The sequence below is a fragment of the Ovis canadensis genome, chromosome 24 (assembly GCF_042477335.2).
Source record: "Ovis canadensis isolate MfBH-ARS-UI-01 breed Bighorn chromosome 24, ARS-UI_OviCan_v2, whole genome shotgun sequence".
Classification (NCBI taxonomy): domain Eukaryota; kingdom Metazoa; phylum Chordata; class Mammalia; order Artiodactyla; family Bovidae; genus Ovis; species Ovis canadensis.
The window spans coordinates 40,299,148-40,316,291 of NC_091268.1; the positions used below are offsets into that span (position 1 = coordinate 40,299,148).

Consider the following 17,144-nt stretch of genomic DNA (forward strand, 5'->3'; position numbering starts at 1 on the left):
GGTCCGGAGGTTCAGGCGTCACTCAGTGCCTGGTGCGAGGACCACCTCCTCAACCTCCGGATGGATGGCTTAGGTCCCCAAAGCTCTTTGAACATGACTGACAGACGGAAAGGCCTGGGTAAAAACCACGGTGCTGAGCAGGAAGGCCACATCGGGCCTTTTCTGAGGGCTCCGAAACGGCACCGTTAAAGAATGAAACCTCACCGCGCGGCGAAGCCAGTCACTTCTTAGCCCGCTTGTGCTCCTCCGTGGCCAGGCTGCTCCCCGCAGGCCAGCCCCCGTGCTCACAAGCCCCAGCACTTGCCTTGGGGCTCTCCCAAGCACGGGGAGCCTTCCATTCTCATCCCCCAAACCTCAAAGCCATCAGTGGGCTACACCACAGAAAGTTCTGGAAGGACCACAATGACCTCCTTGGCAAGTCTACTGTTGTCTGCCCCTGTCTGATTCTCCAGGATCCTGCACCAGCCCCCCACCTGCCCCCAGCCTGCTCCTTCCACTGCACGGCCCAGGCAGGCCCATCTTTCTGCTCATGGGGGTCAGTGGAGAGGCCAGCAGGTTTGAGCCCCTATTCCCTCCTGGGGGCACAGGGGAGATGGAGAAGAGGAGTGGTTCCCTCCGCGGGCGACCCCTCCGGAGAACTGCCTCCACAAATGGGTGAAGTCACCCAAGGCCCAGAATTTAAGTCACAGGATTCTGCTCCTTTCTCTACTCTTTCAAGTCCCGTCTTTAATAGTTTTTTTTTTTTTGCCATATTAGAAAGTCTGTTTCTTTTGTCTTAATTATTAATGACGGTAATTACTCTTCATAGTTTAGCTAGTGCCCTTTAATCAATCTTGTCACTTTTAACTGAAAGAAATCACTATTTTTAACTAAACTGTTTTTCCCTCTAGTACAATTCATTGTCTAGGCTTTAAATTTTCCTGACAATCTTCTATTCTTTTCCTGTTTATGCTCATCCTCTATCCTCTCTGTTTCTGATCTCCATTCTTTTTAATTCCAGTTTTCTGGTTTCAAAGCTCTTTAAAACCTTTACATTTATTTTATTGCATTTTAATCCTTCTTGGTATGGCTCATTTCTCTTTTTTCTTAGCTTGTCTACTTTAATCCTACTGTAACTTTTAAAATGTCCTCTTTTGCCATTTTAATGACCATAATTTAGTTTGCTATACCTTGTCAAGTGTTTGCTGGATTCGGCTTTTATTTTCATTGTAATTTTAACAGCTTTCTTGAGACATAATTCATATGCCACACAATACACCCGTTCAAACTATGCAAGTCAATGGTTTTTTTTGGAGGGGGGCACGTTTTTAAAAATTTATTTTTAATTGGAGGATGATTGCTTTATAATGTCCTGCTGGTTTCTGCTGTACATCAACATGAATCAGCCCCTGGTATACATGTGCCCTCCCTCCTGAACCTTCCTCCCACCTCCCACCCCACCCCACCCCTCTGGGTTGTCACAGAGCACCAGGTTGAGCTCCCTGTGTTACACAGCAACTTCCCACCAGCTATCTATTTTACATAGGCATGCATGCATGCTAAGTCGCTTCAGTCGTGTCCGACTCTGTGTGACCCTATGGACAGCAGCCCACCAGGCTCCTCTGTCCACAGGATTCTCTAGGCAAGAACACTGGAGTGGGTTGCCATTTCCTCGTTTTACATATGGTTATGTATACATTTCAATGCTACTCTCTCAGTTTGTCCCACCTTCTCCTGCCCCAGCTGTGTCCAAAGGTCTGTTCTCTGTGTCTCTATTTATGTCCAGCAATTAGGTTCAAGTCAACTTTTTTTAGTGTATGTCGCAGGTATACGCACCCGTCACGAGTCAATTCTAGAACATTTTCATCCCGTCCTTTAGCTATCACCCCTCTGCGCCCCCACTGCAGCCTTTGGCACTCATTGCCTACTTCTAGATTCCCTATTCTGGATTCTCCCCTAAAAGGAATCAGAGTAATGGCCTTTGGTGAGTGGCTTCTTCCTCTCAATGGCCTTGGCACGCTGGCTGAAAGTCAGCTGACCACAGAAGTGTGGGTTCATTTTTCTGGCTGCACTGCATGACATGCGTGATCTTAGAGGCCCCATCAGGGATCGAACCTGTGCTCCCTGCAGTGGAAGCAAGAGTATTAACCACTGGACGGCCATGGATTTCCCCACGTGGGTTTATTTCTCACTCTCAGTTCTATCCCATAGATCTCTAGGTCCATCTTTGTGTCAATAAGTACCATACTGTCTGGATTACTGCTGCTCTGTGGTAAGTTTTGAAATTAGAATGTGTGAGACCTCCTACTGGATTCTTCTTTTCCAGGATTGTTTTAGCTTTCTGGGTACCCTTCAATTCCGTATGAATTTTAGAATCAGCTTCCCAGTTTCTAGGTGACACTTCCCAGGTGGGGAGGGTGGTAAAGAACCCACCTGCCTATGCAGGAGATGCAGGTTTGACCCCTGGGTCCCAAAGAACCCCTGGAGGAGGGCATGGCAACCCACTCCAGTATTCTTGCCTAGAGAATCCCATGGACAGAGGAGCCTGGCGGGCTACAGTCCATAGGGTTGCAAAGAGGTGGACACAGCTGAGCAACTGAGCATGCAGGCACACATCAGTCTCTACAAAGATGTCAGCTGGGATTCGGACAGGAATTGTGTGGAATCTGAAGATCAGTTTGGGAAACAGGGGCATCTTAACAAAGTTAAGTCTTCTGACATAGGAATAGGGGCTATTTTCCCATTTACTTACATCTTAGATTTCTGTCAACCATCTTTTATACTTGTCAAGTATATGTTTTGCATTTGTTTTAATTATTCCTGTCATTCTTTTTGATGCTAATGCAAACAGAATTGCTTTCGGATTGTTCATTACAAGGGTATAGAAATAGAGCTGATTTTTGTATATTGATCTTGTTCTGCAATCATGCTGAACTTGTTTTTCTATTTTTGAAGAGTTGTTGGGCGACAGCTTAGGGAAGAGCCCACATCATACACAGGGAGGTAAAGTTGCTAGAACATTTCTTCACAGTTGGACTCACCTTGCCACTGAACCTGGAAACCTGCTAAATGCCTGCCTCAGTCATTCAGCCCCAGGGAACCCAACTTCTGTTAACTGCTTCCGACTGTGACCCTTTTCCAAGGATTACAAAGTTAACTTCTATTTCTCCTCCCTTCTGTTCTCAGCACAATTTAATAAACACAGAATGACTGCTAAACACTTGGAGAGAATAATCCAAAACAGATCAGTTCAGGGTGAATGTTTCCATTACTGAGGATTTTTTGCTTTTGCAAAACAGGTCACAGAGGCTTTCTGTAATGCATTTGAAATATGCCGAAATCCGAACTCTTTGTTTATGGGCTTTTAGAAACAACTTGTATATAACCAGGCACACCTGTAAATTTACATGAAGCAATACATCATCTTTATTTATTATTTAAGTCTTGCTTACTCCGTAACAGCTGGGAGGAAAGGTTTTATGTTAATTTTGCAAACTGGGAGGACATACTTCAAGCCAGGAAAAGACGAAAACTGTGCAGTTATCCCTTATCTCTTGCATTAGGAAAGTCACTGAAGGGACACCTAAGTGAAATTAAATTCCCTAAACATTTAGTTAGTACCTGCTCTGCTTCCCTGGTGGCTCAGATGGTAAAGAATCCACCTGCAATGCAGGAGACCTGAGTTCGATCCCTAAGTCGGGAAGATCCCCTGGGGAGGAAAACGACTACCCACTCCAGCATTCTTGTCTGGAGAATTTTATGGACAGAGGAGTCTAGCAGGTTAGGGTCCATGGGGTTGCAAAGAGTCAGCCAGAACTACAGGACTAACACTTTCTCTTTCTACCCTGTTCCCAGCAGACAATGCACCGACGCTGGCTTCTCTGGTGGCCCAGACAGTAAAGAATCTGCCTGCAATGTGGGAGACCTGGGTTCGATCCCAGGGTTGAGAAGATTCCCTGGAGGAGGGCATGGCAACCCACTCCAATATTCTTGCCTGGAGAATCCCCAAGGACGGAGGAGCCTGGCGGACAAAGAGTCAAGACACGACTGAGAGACCAAGCACAGCACAGGCATTAAGGACAGAAATTATGTGAGGAGTGGAGCCACCACCCTCAAGGAGCTCATGGCTTAGCTGGGAAAAAAGTCACACAGAAAAACAACCGGAGAAGGGAGGGAAGTCTGTCCATGAACTCGCACGGCTGAGAGGTAGTAACAAGATACCAAGCAGGGCCCTGCGGGGCTCCTGGACACAAAGCCTTTCTGTGTCCCCCATTTCTCTGATTACAGGAAACATCCTTCATTCAGCCTCCAAGACATTCCTTGAGTTCCAATACGCTTATTTATCCAAGCAGGGGATGAACAAAGACTAGGGAGAAACAGAGTTAAGAGCAGCCTTGGGGCGAGGTTCTGTTTCCTCATCAACAGATACACACAACAATGTCTCCAAACCCCCTCCAGGTGGGGGTGCTTAACAGGATGGCATGCTGCCCACAAGCATGGAGACCCAGACCTGTTGGACCTGAAGGGTGCTGATGAAGACTCCTACTTGTGTGCTCAGCCATATCCGACCCTGCAACCTCATGGCCTGTCACCCGCCAGGCTCCTCTGCCCATGGAAGTTTCCAGGCAGGAATAATGGAGTGGTTTGCCATTTCCTTCTCCAGGGGATCTTCCTGCCCCAGTGACTGAACCTGCAGCTCTTGTGTCTCCTGCATTGGCAGGCGGACTCTTTACCATTGTGCCACTTACCTCACCATCAGTCCATCAGCAGAATGCAAGCCCTTCACTGCTTTGATCCATATCACCAACCTCCGACCACAAGCCTTGCACACAAGACCTCCCTGTTCCCCAGGGAAGGGGGTACAGTTCTTGAGAAGTCACTACTGTGTTCTTTGCCTGACAAAGAAATAAAGCCAGTCTTTCCTTCTCCTCCATAACTCTGTTTCCCCATATTTCAGTTCAGCATCAGTGTACAGAAAGCCCAGGTACCGGCATCACATATGGGCATGAGATGAGCCTCCTGAACGGTCAGAATGGGCTCACTGAGTGTGTGCATGGCAATCTAAAAATGCTGTCATCTCCTCAGCTTAGCTGTTTGCCCTCTTAACCTTCCCATTGCCATCCTTAGTACCCAGTCGGCGCTGTGAGTCGTGCTCACCCTTCTTCCTGGCATTGGGCCTCGGGAAATGAGGGTCCCTCATCTTGTGACGTGAGCACACCTTGAAGCTTCAGGCAGATGACATACCAGAGTGAAGCCGCTGTGGGGTACACAGCAGCAAACAGGGTGCGCTTGCTAAATGGGGAAGGTGAGTCCTCTCGACAAGGGGTGGCACCTCTCTGCCTCGCTAACTGCTACTAAAGAAATGCAGTTCAATGTTGCCTGGTTTTATTTTTTAGAGAGAAGTGGAAAGTCTGACTTTGTAGGTCAAATTTCTGATTTTTAAATGCCAACAACTACAGTTAAAACAAACTCCATGAGGCCAACAAAATACACTGCCAGAGGTGGCCTAAAGGCCTTGCTCTGGGTACACTGTCTCCTGTAAGTCCCACAACACTCCGGAAAGAAGCTGTAGTATTATTCCAGATAATCCTGATGAGGAAACTGAGGCAGAGAGCGGTCAAAACTCAAAGGAAATTCCAGTAGGAAGTGACAGGACAAGAATTCCAACCCAGACTGTCTTACATCAAAGTCCATTCAGGTATCTGTTAGTTTCAAGGGGCAAGTTTGAATTTCTAGGTGAGACCGTGAAGGGGGCAGGTGCAACTTCTAAGAGAATGACATAGCCCATAGACATGATATAAAATGATTAGAGTCAACTAGGTGCAAGGTCGTCATCCACTAGACCTTCTGCCTCAGTATATCAGCACGCTAAACGACATACCCAGAGGAGCCATGACCACAAAGGTCAAAAGGGGGACTGTGGCGCAAATTCTGGAAAGCCCCACTTCATCCCCCAAATAGCAGGAACACTCCTCCCATTCATTAGCCTATGTAACTACTCGCCTGCCCCTATAAAAACTGACCAACCCATACCCTGGTGCTTCTCTTGCCTTTCAAGAGGGCCCACACTTCGTCTATGGGGTGATTCCACCCTGAATAAACCTTTTTCCACTTTATTATGGCTCACTCTTGAATCCTTTCCCATGGTGAAGCCAAGAACTCATATTGACGACTGTCCCAGGGACTTGGATGTGATCTGGGATATAACCATCCAGTCACACCCCATTCTCTTTCCTATAACACAGGGACCTCAAACCTTGGAGAAATCCAGCAAAATAAATAAATAAATAAGTGTATATATATGTATGTATTCACATATATATTTAAAGCTATTTTTTCCCTAGATTCATCTACTTATATTTAATGCCTTTCTTTGAACGTGTGTGTTAGTCGCTCAGCTGTGTCTGACTCTTTGTGACCCCATGGTCTGTAGCCCACCAGGTTCCTCTGTCCATGGAGTTCTCCAGGTAAGAATACTACAGTGGGTTGCCATGCCCACTCCAGGGGATCTTCCCAACCTAGGGATTGAACCCAGGTCTCCCGCACTGCAGGCAGATTCTTGACCATTTGAGCTACCAAAGTGACTTTCTTTCTATAGGTCAGGAAATAAAAAAGCTTATTAGAGCCACAGGTCACACTATTTTCAGCATTCAGATAATCCTACTTCCAAGTCAAATGCTAGGTGGAAATCCCTAGCACACCTCTCAGTTCCTGGAGCCTTTTCTTGCCTGCTCAGGAGCCAGTGGAACTTCCTGCTTTCCTGTCTACCAAAGGCTGATGCTCCCCCACTCCTTCCCTTGAGGAATTCCAGTCATTCAACCAGTCATACATAAGAGATGAAGTCTGCTCAAGGGGGGCTTCCCTATCTCCAGGGGCTCCTGGTTTTTATACACCTGTAGTGTGGTCATATCTGTGTGTTACCATCTCCTTCACAAGACTTTCAGACACAAGGAAGTCAGACAGGGTGGGCACTGATTCCAGTAACTGAAAGAGGAAGTAAAGGCAGAGACTCAGCTCCCGCAGACCGGCAGTTCAGTCACTCAGAAGGCACACCCCCTCCCTCCTGCAGGCAGAGCTCTGGTCTGTCCCCATTCAGCACACATTCTCCAGAGCTGTCAGCAGTCTCCTTAGGTGGCTTGCTATGCTCTAAGTTTTTAAAACTCTACACCTTTTAGTTTTGGCTGGTGTTTGCATCTTTTTATCCCATTTGCTTGGTTTTCTCTGTACAGATCACTAATCCTCACTCAGAATCACTGCCAGCACACAGCTTTCCCTACACACGTCCGCAGGCACTAGGCACCTGACGCTTTGCATGGACTCCTGCCCTCCTAGGGTCTGCCACAATGACTTCCCTTCATCATCTCCCCAGGGCGCCCCTTGTCCCCGTTCTTTCTGGACCCCACGCTTTCCTGTTTCCTGGTTTGGTCTCTCATTTGATGGCATACATCCTCCAGTAGCTTCCTAGAAGGGAACTTGGAAGATGAGAGATGAGTTGTTTCCAATCCGCTTGTATGAAAATGTTCTCACACCTCGTTGATGGTAAAGGTGAATAAAGATGTCCAAAGTGAAAGTCCATCCCTTTCAGACAGTTGATGATGCTGCACCAAGGTCTCCAGCTTCTGTTACTACTGGGGAAGTTGGATATCTCCTCTCTGGAGGCTCTTCAGCCAGACTGCTGAAGTCTCAGTCTGTCAGATCTTGGTGTGGGTTTCTTCATGTTCACCAGGCTAGACGTCTGCTGGGTCTTTTGATCTAGAACTTGACTCCTTCAGATCTGGGGAAAACTCCATGTCTGTCATTTGCTGGCTGTCGTCTCCTCCCTTCTACTCTCCTGAACACACCCCCTTCCTCCGCCCCCAACTCAAGCCCTGACTGTGTGGAGGCTGGATCTTTTAGGCTCAGCTTCGTATTTTCAACTGAACTCTCCTATTTCTATCCCTTTTGAGTTTCCTGGGGAGATTTTCTCAACTTTCTCTCACTGTCTTTCCTTCCACTAAGTCTTTCATTGCAATGTGCTATGCTTAGTCACTCAGTCGTGTCCGACTCTTTGCAACCCCACTGCCTGTAGCCCATCATGCTCCTTTCTTCATGGGGATTTTCCAGGCAAGAATACTGGAGTCGGTTGCCACGCCCTCCTCCAGGGGAATCTTCCTGACCCAGGGATCGAAGCCAGGTCTCCCGTATTGCAGTAGTCAGATTTATTTCTAAGAACTCTTTTTTATTTTCTGCATGTCCCTCCTTTATTTATAGCCTCTTGCTTGGTTTCTTGGATGCAGTATCTTCTCTTCCCCCTTTGTTTTCCTCTGCTCACTTTGCTTCTATTTCCTAGGTTAATTTGTGTCTCTTACATTCATGTTAAGAGTTCTCAGCTGCTTGGTGAAACATTAAAATGCTGCATTAAAATATATTAAAAGACCTGTGTTTTGCAGGCTGGGGAGGAGGAAAGGGGAGAGAATGCCAGTGTGTGAACTTCCACGAAGGGTGAGCAGGCACGAGCTGGCTACTGTACTAGGAAACCCCTAAATTTCAGGATCTAGAAAACTTTTTCTCTTGGACTGGTCAGTTTCTACAGAAAAGAATCCTCCAGCTGCTGGCCTCGGGGACTGTGTAAGCTTAGCTGCCAGTGTTCTCGGGAGCCACGGGGGAATGCAGTGAGAACTCCTACCTCCCAGTGTGTGGATTACACACCACCTGTTATCAGCTCTCTTCCCTGTCTCCAGCTGCATCTCATGTCTGAGTCTCGAAAGCCTCCAGTGCATCTTCTCTCTTTTAAAAAACTTATTTACTTATGGCTGCAGCGGGTCTTCAGTGCTTCCTGTGGGCTTTCTCTAGTTGCGGCAAGCAGGAGTTCCTCTTTGTTGTGGTGCACAGGCTTCTCACTGCGGTGACTTCTCTTGTGGAGGCATGCAGGCCCTAGGGTTCGGGGGCTTAATAGTAGTGGCGCACGGGCTTAGTTGCTCCTCAGCATGTGGGATCTTCCCAATGTATCACCTGGCTTGGCAGGTGGATGCTTAACCACTGGACCACCAGGAAGCCCCCAGTGCATCCTCTCTGGAGGTACGTCCAAGGAATGAGGATTCACTGTAGGTGCTAAAGAGGAAAGACTGCTAAGCCACAAAGTCCAGACCTCTGTCTTTGTAGGAACCGGCTTGCTACCTGCTATACCAAGTAGGGGAGGGGACCTGGGGGGGTGCAATGGCTCTTCAGACAGACTTAGCCTCATCCAAACTGGGGCTTTCAGAGGGCCCTGGTTTATTTCAGGTTTGAGGTTTCCATTCTTGGCTACTGTCCTGCACAGGGATTCAGCTTTCTAGTCTGCTTGGCCAGTTATCATTTATCCATCTGCCTCTGAGCACAAAAAAGCTGATCCTGTCCTATTCTCTTTGTACCTGGGTTTATTCCTTTTACGTTCCTGTGATTGCTAGGGAGGCGCTGGGAAGAGTACAGATAAACACATCTATTCCTTCTGTCAACTTTGACTGACAGTTATGACCCTCAGCTTTTTAAATGACTTTTGTTAATCCAGAGGGTGCATGGGATGAAAATAAAGAGCAGAGAAAAATCAAAGGACTAAAGGTTTTTAAAGTTTCATCGTCCATTGTCCTTAGTTTAACTTTCTTATAAGGTTTAAATCTCACCTGTGCCACTTTCTGATTGCTTAACCTCATGTATGTTACTCATCATCTCTTAACTTTCTTACCTTTAAAATTGTGATAATAACACCTACCTTGCAGGGCTAGAAAATGCAACCATGCAACACAGATTAGGTACTTTAAAAATACTGGCTAAAGAATGAATAAGAGGGTTTAGATAAGAAGAAAAATAGGAATTTGGTTTCTGGACACCAGGAATGGGAGATGTTGGAGGGACATCCATATAGACATGTTTGCTGAGAATGAGCACAAGTGTCATTCAGCAAACATTTCCTGAGTGCTTTATATATAGAAGGTCCTAAGACAGGCACTGAGGAATGAAAGGGTTGAATAAATAACGTGATGTCATCCCACTGCAGGGCAGAATGTGGTAAGAAGACAGGCTGGTGCTTAGAGGCAAGAAGTGAAAGCCGGCTGAGCAGCCCAGTGAACAGCTCAGACCACCTTTACCTTTCTTGGTCTTGCAAGGTCCGCGTTCAGGGTGGATCTCTTTTAAGGGAAGGGGCACCACTTTGGCTAGCCCCGCGTTCAGCATGTACTGGTACAGGCGCTTGAATGTCCTCTCGCACAGTCCCTGCAACATTTAAATGTGGCGGTTAGATACGAGCAAGCTATGTGAAACGAGCAAGCTATGTGAAACTACCAGAGGGTCATGTAAATGAACAAGCGGGGACCCAAGTTAACTGATGATCTTGAATGAAGAAACACTGGGGGCACTAATGAGGAAACACTGCCTAGCCACCTTGTCCCGGGAACAAAATGAGTCTGGGGCAGCATAGAGACCGTGCTACTTTTTGATGATGAAAGGGGGAAAGAGATCTGCCTCAAAATATCCTGAAAGGGGTGAGAACGAGGCAGTTGGGGGCAGCACTTTACGACTTCCACCATATACTTTTTCATAAGTGTTTTGGTTTTTTAACCAATTAAGTGTACTATTAATTTCTGGGGGTGGGAGGCCATGCCATGTAGCAGGATCTTAGTTCCCTGACCTGGGATCAAATCCTTGGCCCCTGCAGTGGAGGTGTGGAGTCTTAACCCCTGGACCACCAGGGAAGTCCCTACTATTAAATTATTAACAGATATATGCAGACATACACACAACCCCCACAGGCAGTGGAAGAGGAAAAAAAAAAATTAAAAAACTTTTAGGTTAAAAAGAAGAAAAAACCTTTAGGGACTTCCCTTGTGGTCTAGTGGAAAAACCAAAATAACCATATCTATTTCTAAAGCTGTCAGGGTTACCAAACAGCTGCCACCAGTGCAGGCCATATGTTTCCATCTACATATGTTTTTTTCCTTTTTTTGAAGAAAGTAATTCACTTGCCAACATTGAAAAGTGAGAGATGTCATGTTAAAAAAAAATGAAAAAACACACACACACACACACACACACAACAGATTCTGGCTTCTTTCAGAAAACAGGACATGGCAACAAGTCCTAGCTTGTAGTTCATCACAACAGTAGCCAGCCGGAGGTGAGGACCAGCTACTCCTTCAAGACACGCACGCCTGGCCTGGACGCCCCAGCCTTCCCCAGCCATCAGACCCCTTACGCGGTGAGGCTGAAGGTCAGTTCCTGTTTATCACCCTTTTTGTGCTGCTTTTCTCTCACGATAGCTAAGAGGAAAGTGAAAGATTTCTTGAATCCATACTGATGTCAAGAAAAATTTTTTGTTGTTTTTGGCTGCACCGTAAGGCTTCCAGGAATTCAGGTTCCCCTGGCCAGGAACGGAACATGGGCCACAGCAGTGAAAGCGCTGACTCCTAACCTCCAGGCCACCAGGGAACTCCCTCAAATAATTCATACCACCCTCCAGGCCACTAGTGGCCATTTGATTTTGCCACCTCTAGATCAGCAAGGCAGGCGATCACCTGAACCAAAGGAGGTGCTGCTGAGAGTGGCCTGGGGCGTCTCCCAGGTTCCCTTTTACACTCTGCGGGGAGAGAGCGAGCGCATGGGCCAGGGCTGCTGTGGCCGCATACCCAAGATCACCTCTCGGATGAGCCTGGCTGCTCGGCAGCAGAACAGATGGTCATCAAAGAAATACAGATGACTCACAGACAGCACATTCAGCCCCCTGGCACGTCAATGACACCTATCGTAAATCTAGCTGTGCCCCCAGCGCCGTGGAAAGGCCTTGCAGACACCCATCCATCAAACCCCAGCCCTCTACATACGGCCCTGAGCCCTGGACCACCCTACAGGGGAGCTGCCAAGGAGGACTCCCATGACCTGCCCGCAGGATGGAGGGTGGTGGGGTCCTTCCCTTACAGGGGGCTGCCATGGAGGACTTGCACAATCTGCCCAGCTAAGGAGAGAGGTTAGCCTCCCTCCCACTCCCCCCGAAAGACAGCATCCACACTCAAAGCATCCACCTCATCTGGAGGCTAATCATTTACTAAATCCTGCTCAGCCTTCTCTGACCCCTATTTCCAGCTACTGACTAGACATTATTACCAAGTCAAAGTCCCAAAGATCTCCATACTCTATAAATCCTACAATCAAATTTGTCATGAGACTTCTCCCGTGATCCAGTGGCTAAGACTCCCTGTTCCAATGTAGGCAGGGGGTGAGGGTTTGATCCCAGGTCAGAGAACTAAGATCCCACAAGCCCCACAGTGAGGCAAAAAAAATAATAACAACAACTGTTATATGCCTCGTCCTTGAGCAAACTCACTCCTCTTTCTGAACTGTCTACTTCAGTCATATACTCATTCAACAAACATGGGCTGAGCATTCACATGTGCAGGGCCATCCTCATGGTGGGTGGTCGGCACACAGCGTCCCTGCCAGCAGGAGCCCACCCTCAAGCTCTGGTCCACCCTAGGGAGGGGCTGTCATTCAAGCCAGACAACAGATTCCTTCTCCTTTGTCCCCCTCCCCCAACACTCACACTCTGGCTTCAGTCTCTCACCAAGTCACCCCCCTACCCTGAGGCCACAACATCCACCTCCACACTCAGCCTCCACCCTCCCCTCTCTGCCCACCAGCTTATCTCCTAATCATTCTTCTTCTGGACGTCTTGGTGGCTCAGGGGGTGAAAAATCCACCTGCAATGCAGGAGACCTGGGTTCGATCCCTGGGTCAGGAAGATTCCCTGGAGTAGGAAATGGCAACCCATTCTAGTATTCTTGCTTGGAAAATCCCATGGACAGAGGAGCCTGGTTGGCTCCTGTCCATGGAATCCCAAAGAGTCAGACACGACTGAGCGCACCGGTACTTCTGCGTCATCTCTACTTAGAAACTGCCACCAGCAATTCCTCAGGCTTAAGGCTGAAACCCAACTCCTCTGCCTGGCACTTGAGCCCTTCCTTTTCTGACCCCAACTTTCCTTTCCCGCCGCCTCTCTTACTACTTCTGAGGAGCACCCTGCTGCCTGGCTGCCCCTGGGTCACTGCCACCTCGGAAACCCCCAGTGCCTCCCACTGCCCCACACCTTTGCTCCAGCCGGTCTCCCCATGTCTCCTCGGGGCTCATCTCATCTACGAAGCCCAGCGCAGCTGGAACTCACTCTACAAAGCTTCTCCCAGCTCTCCTTTCACGGAGCTCAGACGCATCCTTTCAAGGAACAGTCCGGCCTGAGTGTGTCGTCAGCCTCTCCAATTAGACAGCTCCACGACAGCCTGAGACTGTCACCCCCGTTAATTTTTGTCACTGTGCTGCGGAATATAGTTCTGACTCCAAGTGGACACTCACTGAAGTATTTGTTGAGGCTTTCCCTGGTGCGTCCGTCAGTGGTAAAGAATCCACCTGCCAATGCAGGTTTGATCCCTGATCTGCGAAGATCCCACGTGCTGTGGCGCGACTAACCCCTGGGCCATGACAGAGCCCACCCGCTAGAGCCTGCTGGCTGAAACAAGAGATGCAACTAGAGAGGAGCCCCTGCTTGCCGTAACTGGAGAAAAGGAAGCACGAAGACCCAGCAGAGCCAAAAATAAACAAATTTAAAAAAATTAAGAGTATTTGTTGAATGAATGAATAAATAAATGAATTCTGTCACTTAGCTCTTCCCCAGTCCTGACCTGAGACTGGGCCCACCCCATCTCCACCCTCGAGTGACTCCGCAGGGCAGAGGGTATCAACCTCCAGTGTCCATAGGGGCTGGACAGACAATAGAAAGAATACAGTGGGCAGGTATTTCTTCACTGAACGTGTAGGAGTCTCCTTATTCTTGACTAGGGTCTCTCAGGAAGAGGTCTTGTCAGTTTACCTTTTATTCCCCACTTTTGACAGATACTCAGATACTGAGAAATACTTCCTCCTCCTCAACAACAGTGCTCACAAAGAGACAAAAGGCATTGCCTAGGTGCCTGAGAGCTGACAGGAGGTAAGTAAGGGACCTGGGGTGGGAGTGGAGGGGCCGGCAGGGGGGTCACTGGCCAGCGAACAGCCAGCTCCATATAGCTGCTGTCACGAGACCACCGGCCCAGGCTGGCCAGAACCTCTGGTATTTCAAGCGAAGCTGGTAACTTAAGATTTTGATGCAAAATCTCATTTCTTAAAAGACCCTACTGCTACACCAAAGTTCTTCTTAACAATGTGCAGGCCAGATCTGACCCACGAGCCTTGATTCATAATCTCTGCTTTTTTATTTTTTGGCTTCATCCTGTGGCTTATAGGATGTTAGTTCCCCAAGCAGGGATTGAACCCAGGCCCTTGGCAGAAGAGCACGGTGTCCTAACCACTGGACCATCAGGGCAGCCCCATACCTTCTGTTTCAAACAGACTTGGGTATGTGATCAATTGAGCCGTAGAAGAGGTAGGTCTCCCTTCTCTCTGCACAGTGAGATCAGAGAGCAGGGCCTCCCCAGGGAAGCACAGGTGAGGAGCTAGGATCTTCCTGGAGGCTGTCATCAGACTGCAGGCTCTTCTGGGGACTAATTACTGCTGCTGCTAAGTCGCTTCCGTCGTGTCCGACTCTGTGCGACCCCAAAGACAGCAGCCCACCAGGCTCCCCTGTCCCTGGGATTCTCCAGGCAAGAGCAGTGGAGTGGGTTGCCGTTTCCTTCTCCAATTACTATGACCCTGCAAACCTTGACTTTAGGTTCTACCGTCTCACCTGCAGGACAATCTTATTCTCTTCCCATTTCCAGTGTCGGCTCTTTCCCAACTTCTACCAAAGAGCCTCACTTCAGACAGGAAGCAGTAGCCCCCCAACCCCGGTGCTTTCTCCCCTCACTCTCTCTTCATCACTGCCTCGGTTCCCGGGCCCACAGATGAAGCAGGTCCGCCCATAACTGCTTTTTTCCCTGTGTTGTCTCACCTCTTCTCAGTACAGTCACTCCGCTATTTCAGTATAAAACTGGAAACAGGGGACTTCCCTGGTGGTCCAGCCACTAAGATTGAGCTCCCGATACAGGGGGCCCAGGTCAGGAACTAGATTCAACGTGGTGCAGCTAAGAATTTGCAAGCCACAACTAAAGGTCCCTCAAGCTGAAACTGAGATCCAGCTTAGCCAAGAAACAGAGGAAACACACAAACAGACAAATCTTTAAAAAAAAACAAAACCTGAAACAGGAGGGAAGGGGGCAGGGCACAGACTTTAAAAGAATGACACAGCCTAGGGACATGACACAAACTGATTAGAACCAAACTAAGTCCAGGATGGTGGACGAGTGGACTTCCACTAGACCCTGAGCCTCAATACGTGCCCATCATCACACATCAGCAAGCTAAATGACACGCCCACAGGTGCTATGACAGTTCTGAGGCTAACAGCAAAGGCCAAACAGTGGGTGGTGACCCAATCCCTGGAAATCCCCATCCCTTCCCCTGAAACAGTGGGAATAATCCTCCCCCTCATTAGCCTATGAAACTACCCAGCCCATAAAAACCAACCGCACCACATTGCTGGGCTGCTCTGCCTTTGGGGACGGCCCACACTCCATCTGTGCAGTGTGCTCCTCTCTAAGCAAATCCACTTCTTACCTCTCACTTCGTCCCTCACCGAATTCCTTCTACAAGGAGATATCGAGAAGCTGAGCTTCAGGTCCCAATCTGAGTTACACGGTTACAATGCCAGTGGGAAGAAAGTTACAAGCCTGATTATGAAATGAACTGATTATGAAAGTAAATCTTAATGCCCAGATTCACCGCTCCACAGGAACTTTTATAGCTGGACTTGGCACAAACCCCAGGGGAAAACCAAGGCCACCCAGGAGCGGGAGGGGTTTAAATGAAAGACTGAGCCCTTTTTCACTCTGTATAAACCAAAGGAAAACCCTGCTCGTTTCACGAGGAGCTGGGGGTGGTCAACTCCGTAATAGAGCTCTTGACTGCAATGCATGGAGCCTTCATTTGACAAAGATGCCCACAGGGGCACGGACGCATTCAGCCCCTCACGAGGGCAGCCAGCAGCTCACCAGTTCCTCCCTCAGCTTTCCCAGGGTCTCAGTCCGGTTATTCCGTGCGCTCAGTAGAGTTGAAAGCTTCTCCATGAGGATGTCGTATTTGCTCCTCCTGTGAGAAACACGAAACATTTCATTTTTTTAGACCTATTAGTGATGACCGCCTATTTTTTAAAAGATGTCAAGGTTTACATGACAACATGTCAAACTACAGAACTTTGGTCTTCAGTCTCAAGAGAACAACTCCTGTCCTTTACAGCGGGAAGACTGGGGGCGGCAGGGGCGGGGGGAGGTCTGAGTGGTGCAGTCACACGGCCAAGGTCACCTAACCAGCAGCAGCGTACAGACTGCACTCTGTGGCTAAAACTTTCAGGAAATGATTGTTTAAAATGCTTACATCTTTTGATCATACTGAAGAATTTCTTTAATTTAAAACAGAGAAAAACTGGTTTGGGAAGTTTTATTTGTGGTCTGTGCTATCCCTCAATGGGTCTTACAGATGCTAAGAAAAAGATTAGAATAACCATGGTTAACAGGAAATAAACTTATAAGGAAAGATACTTTTCCCAAGAAGGTAGAAATTTTTTAAAACAGGGCTTATGTCAAATGAATAAAGAAATCTTTAGATGGTTATTAAAAATGGGATAAATAAAATGGATATTTATGTGATTTAAACACAGGGTTTTGATATTACATTTCCTAAGGTTAAATGCAACAACAAAAAAGGATGTCCCCACTGGTCCTCAACATTAAAAGTTAAATAAGTCATTCTATTTACCATTTTCAGTTTATGTACCGCTTATGTACAGTTTAAATATGTACAAAACTCTGTAAGTATAAATATAAATTTGGGCTTCCCTGGTGGCTCAGTGGTAAAGAATCTGCCTGCCAGTGCAGGAGATGCAGGTTCGATCCCTGGGTTGGGAAGATCCCGTGCAGAAGGAAATGGGAACCCACTCCAGTATTCTTGCCTGGGAAATCCCATGGACAGAGGAGCCTGGTGGGCTACAGTCCACAGGGTTGCAAGAGTCGGACACAACTTAGTGACTAAACAACAACAAATAAATATAAATTATATAAAGGGAGGGCTTCTCTTGTGGCTTAGCTGGTAAAGAATCCGCCTACAATGTGGGAGATCTGGGTTCGATCACTGGGTTGGGAAGA

General features: G+C 47.8%; 1 protein-coding gene across 1 annotated transcript in view; it reads right to left on the reverse strand.

Annotated features, from left to right (window-relative positions):
* The window catches only part of GTF3C1 (general transcription factor IIIC subunit 1), a 79,523-nt gene that overhangs the window by 50,392 nt on the left and 11,987 nt on the right, over positions 1–17,144 (reverse strand). The window contains exons 5-6 of the mRNA XM_069570401.1: positions 15,996–16,092; positions 10,083–10,206 (exon numbers count right to left, since the gene is read on the reverse strand). Of these exons, the coding sequence (XP_069426502.1) occupies positions 10,083–10,206; positions 15,996–16,092 (221 nt within the window). The remainder of the gene's footprint in view (positions 1–10,082; positions 10,207–15,995; positions 16,093–17,144) is intronic.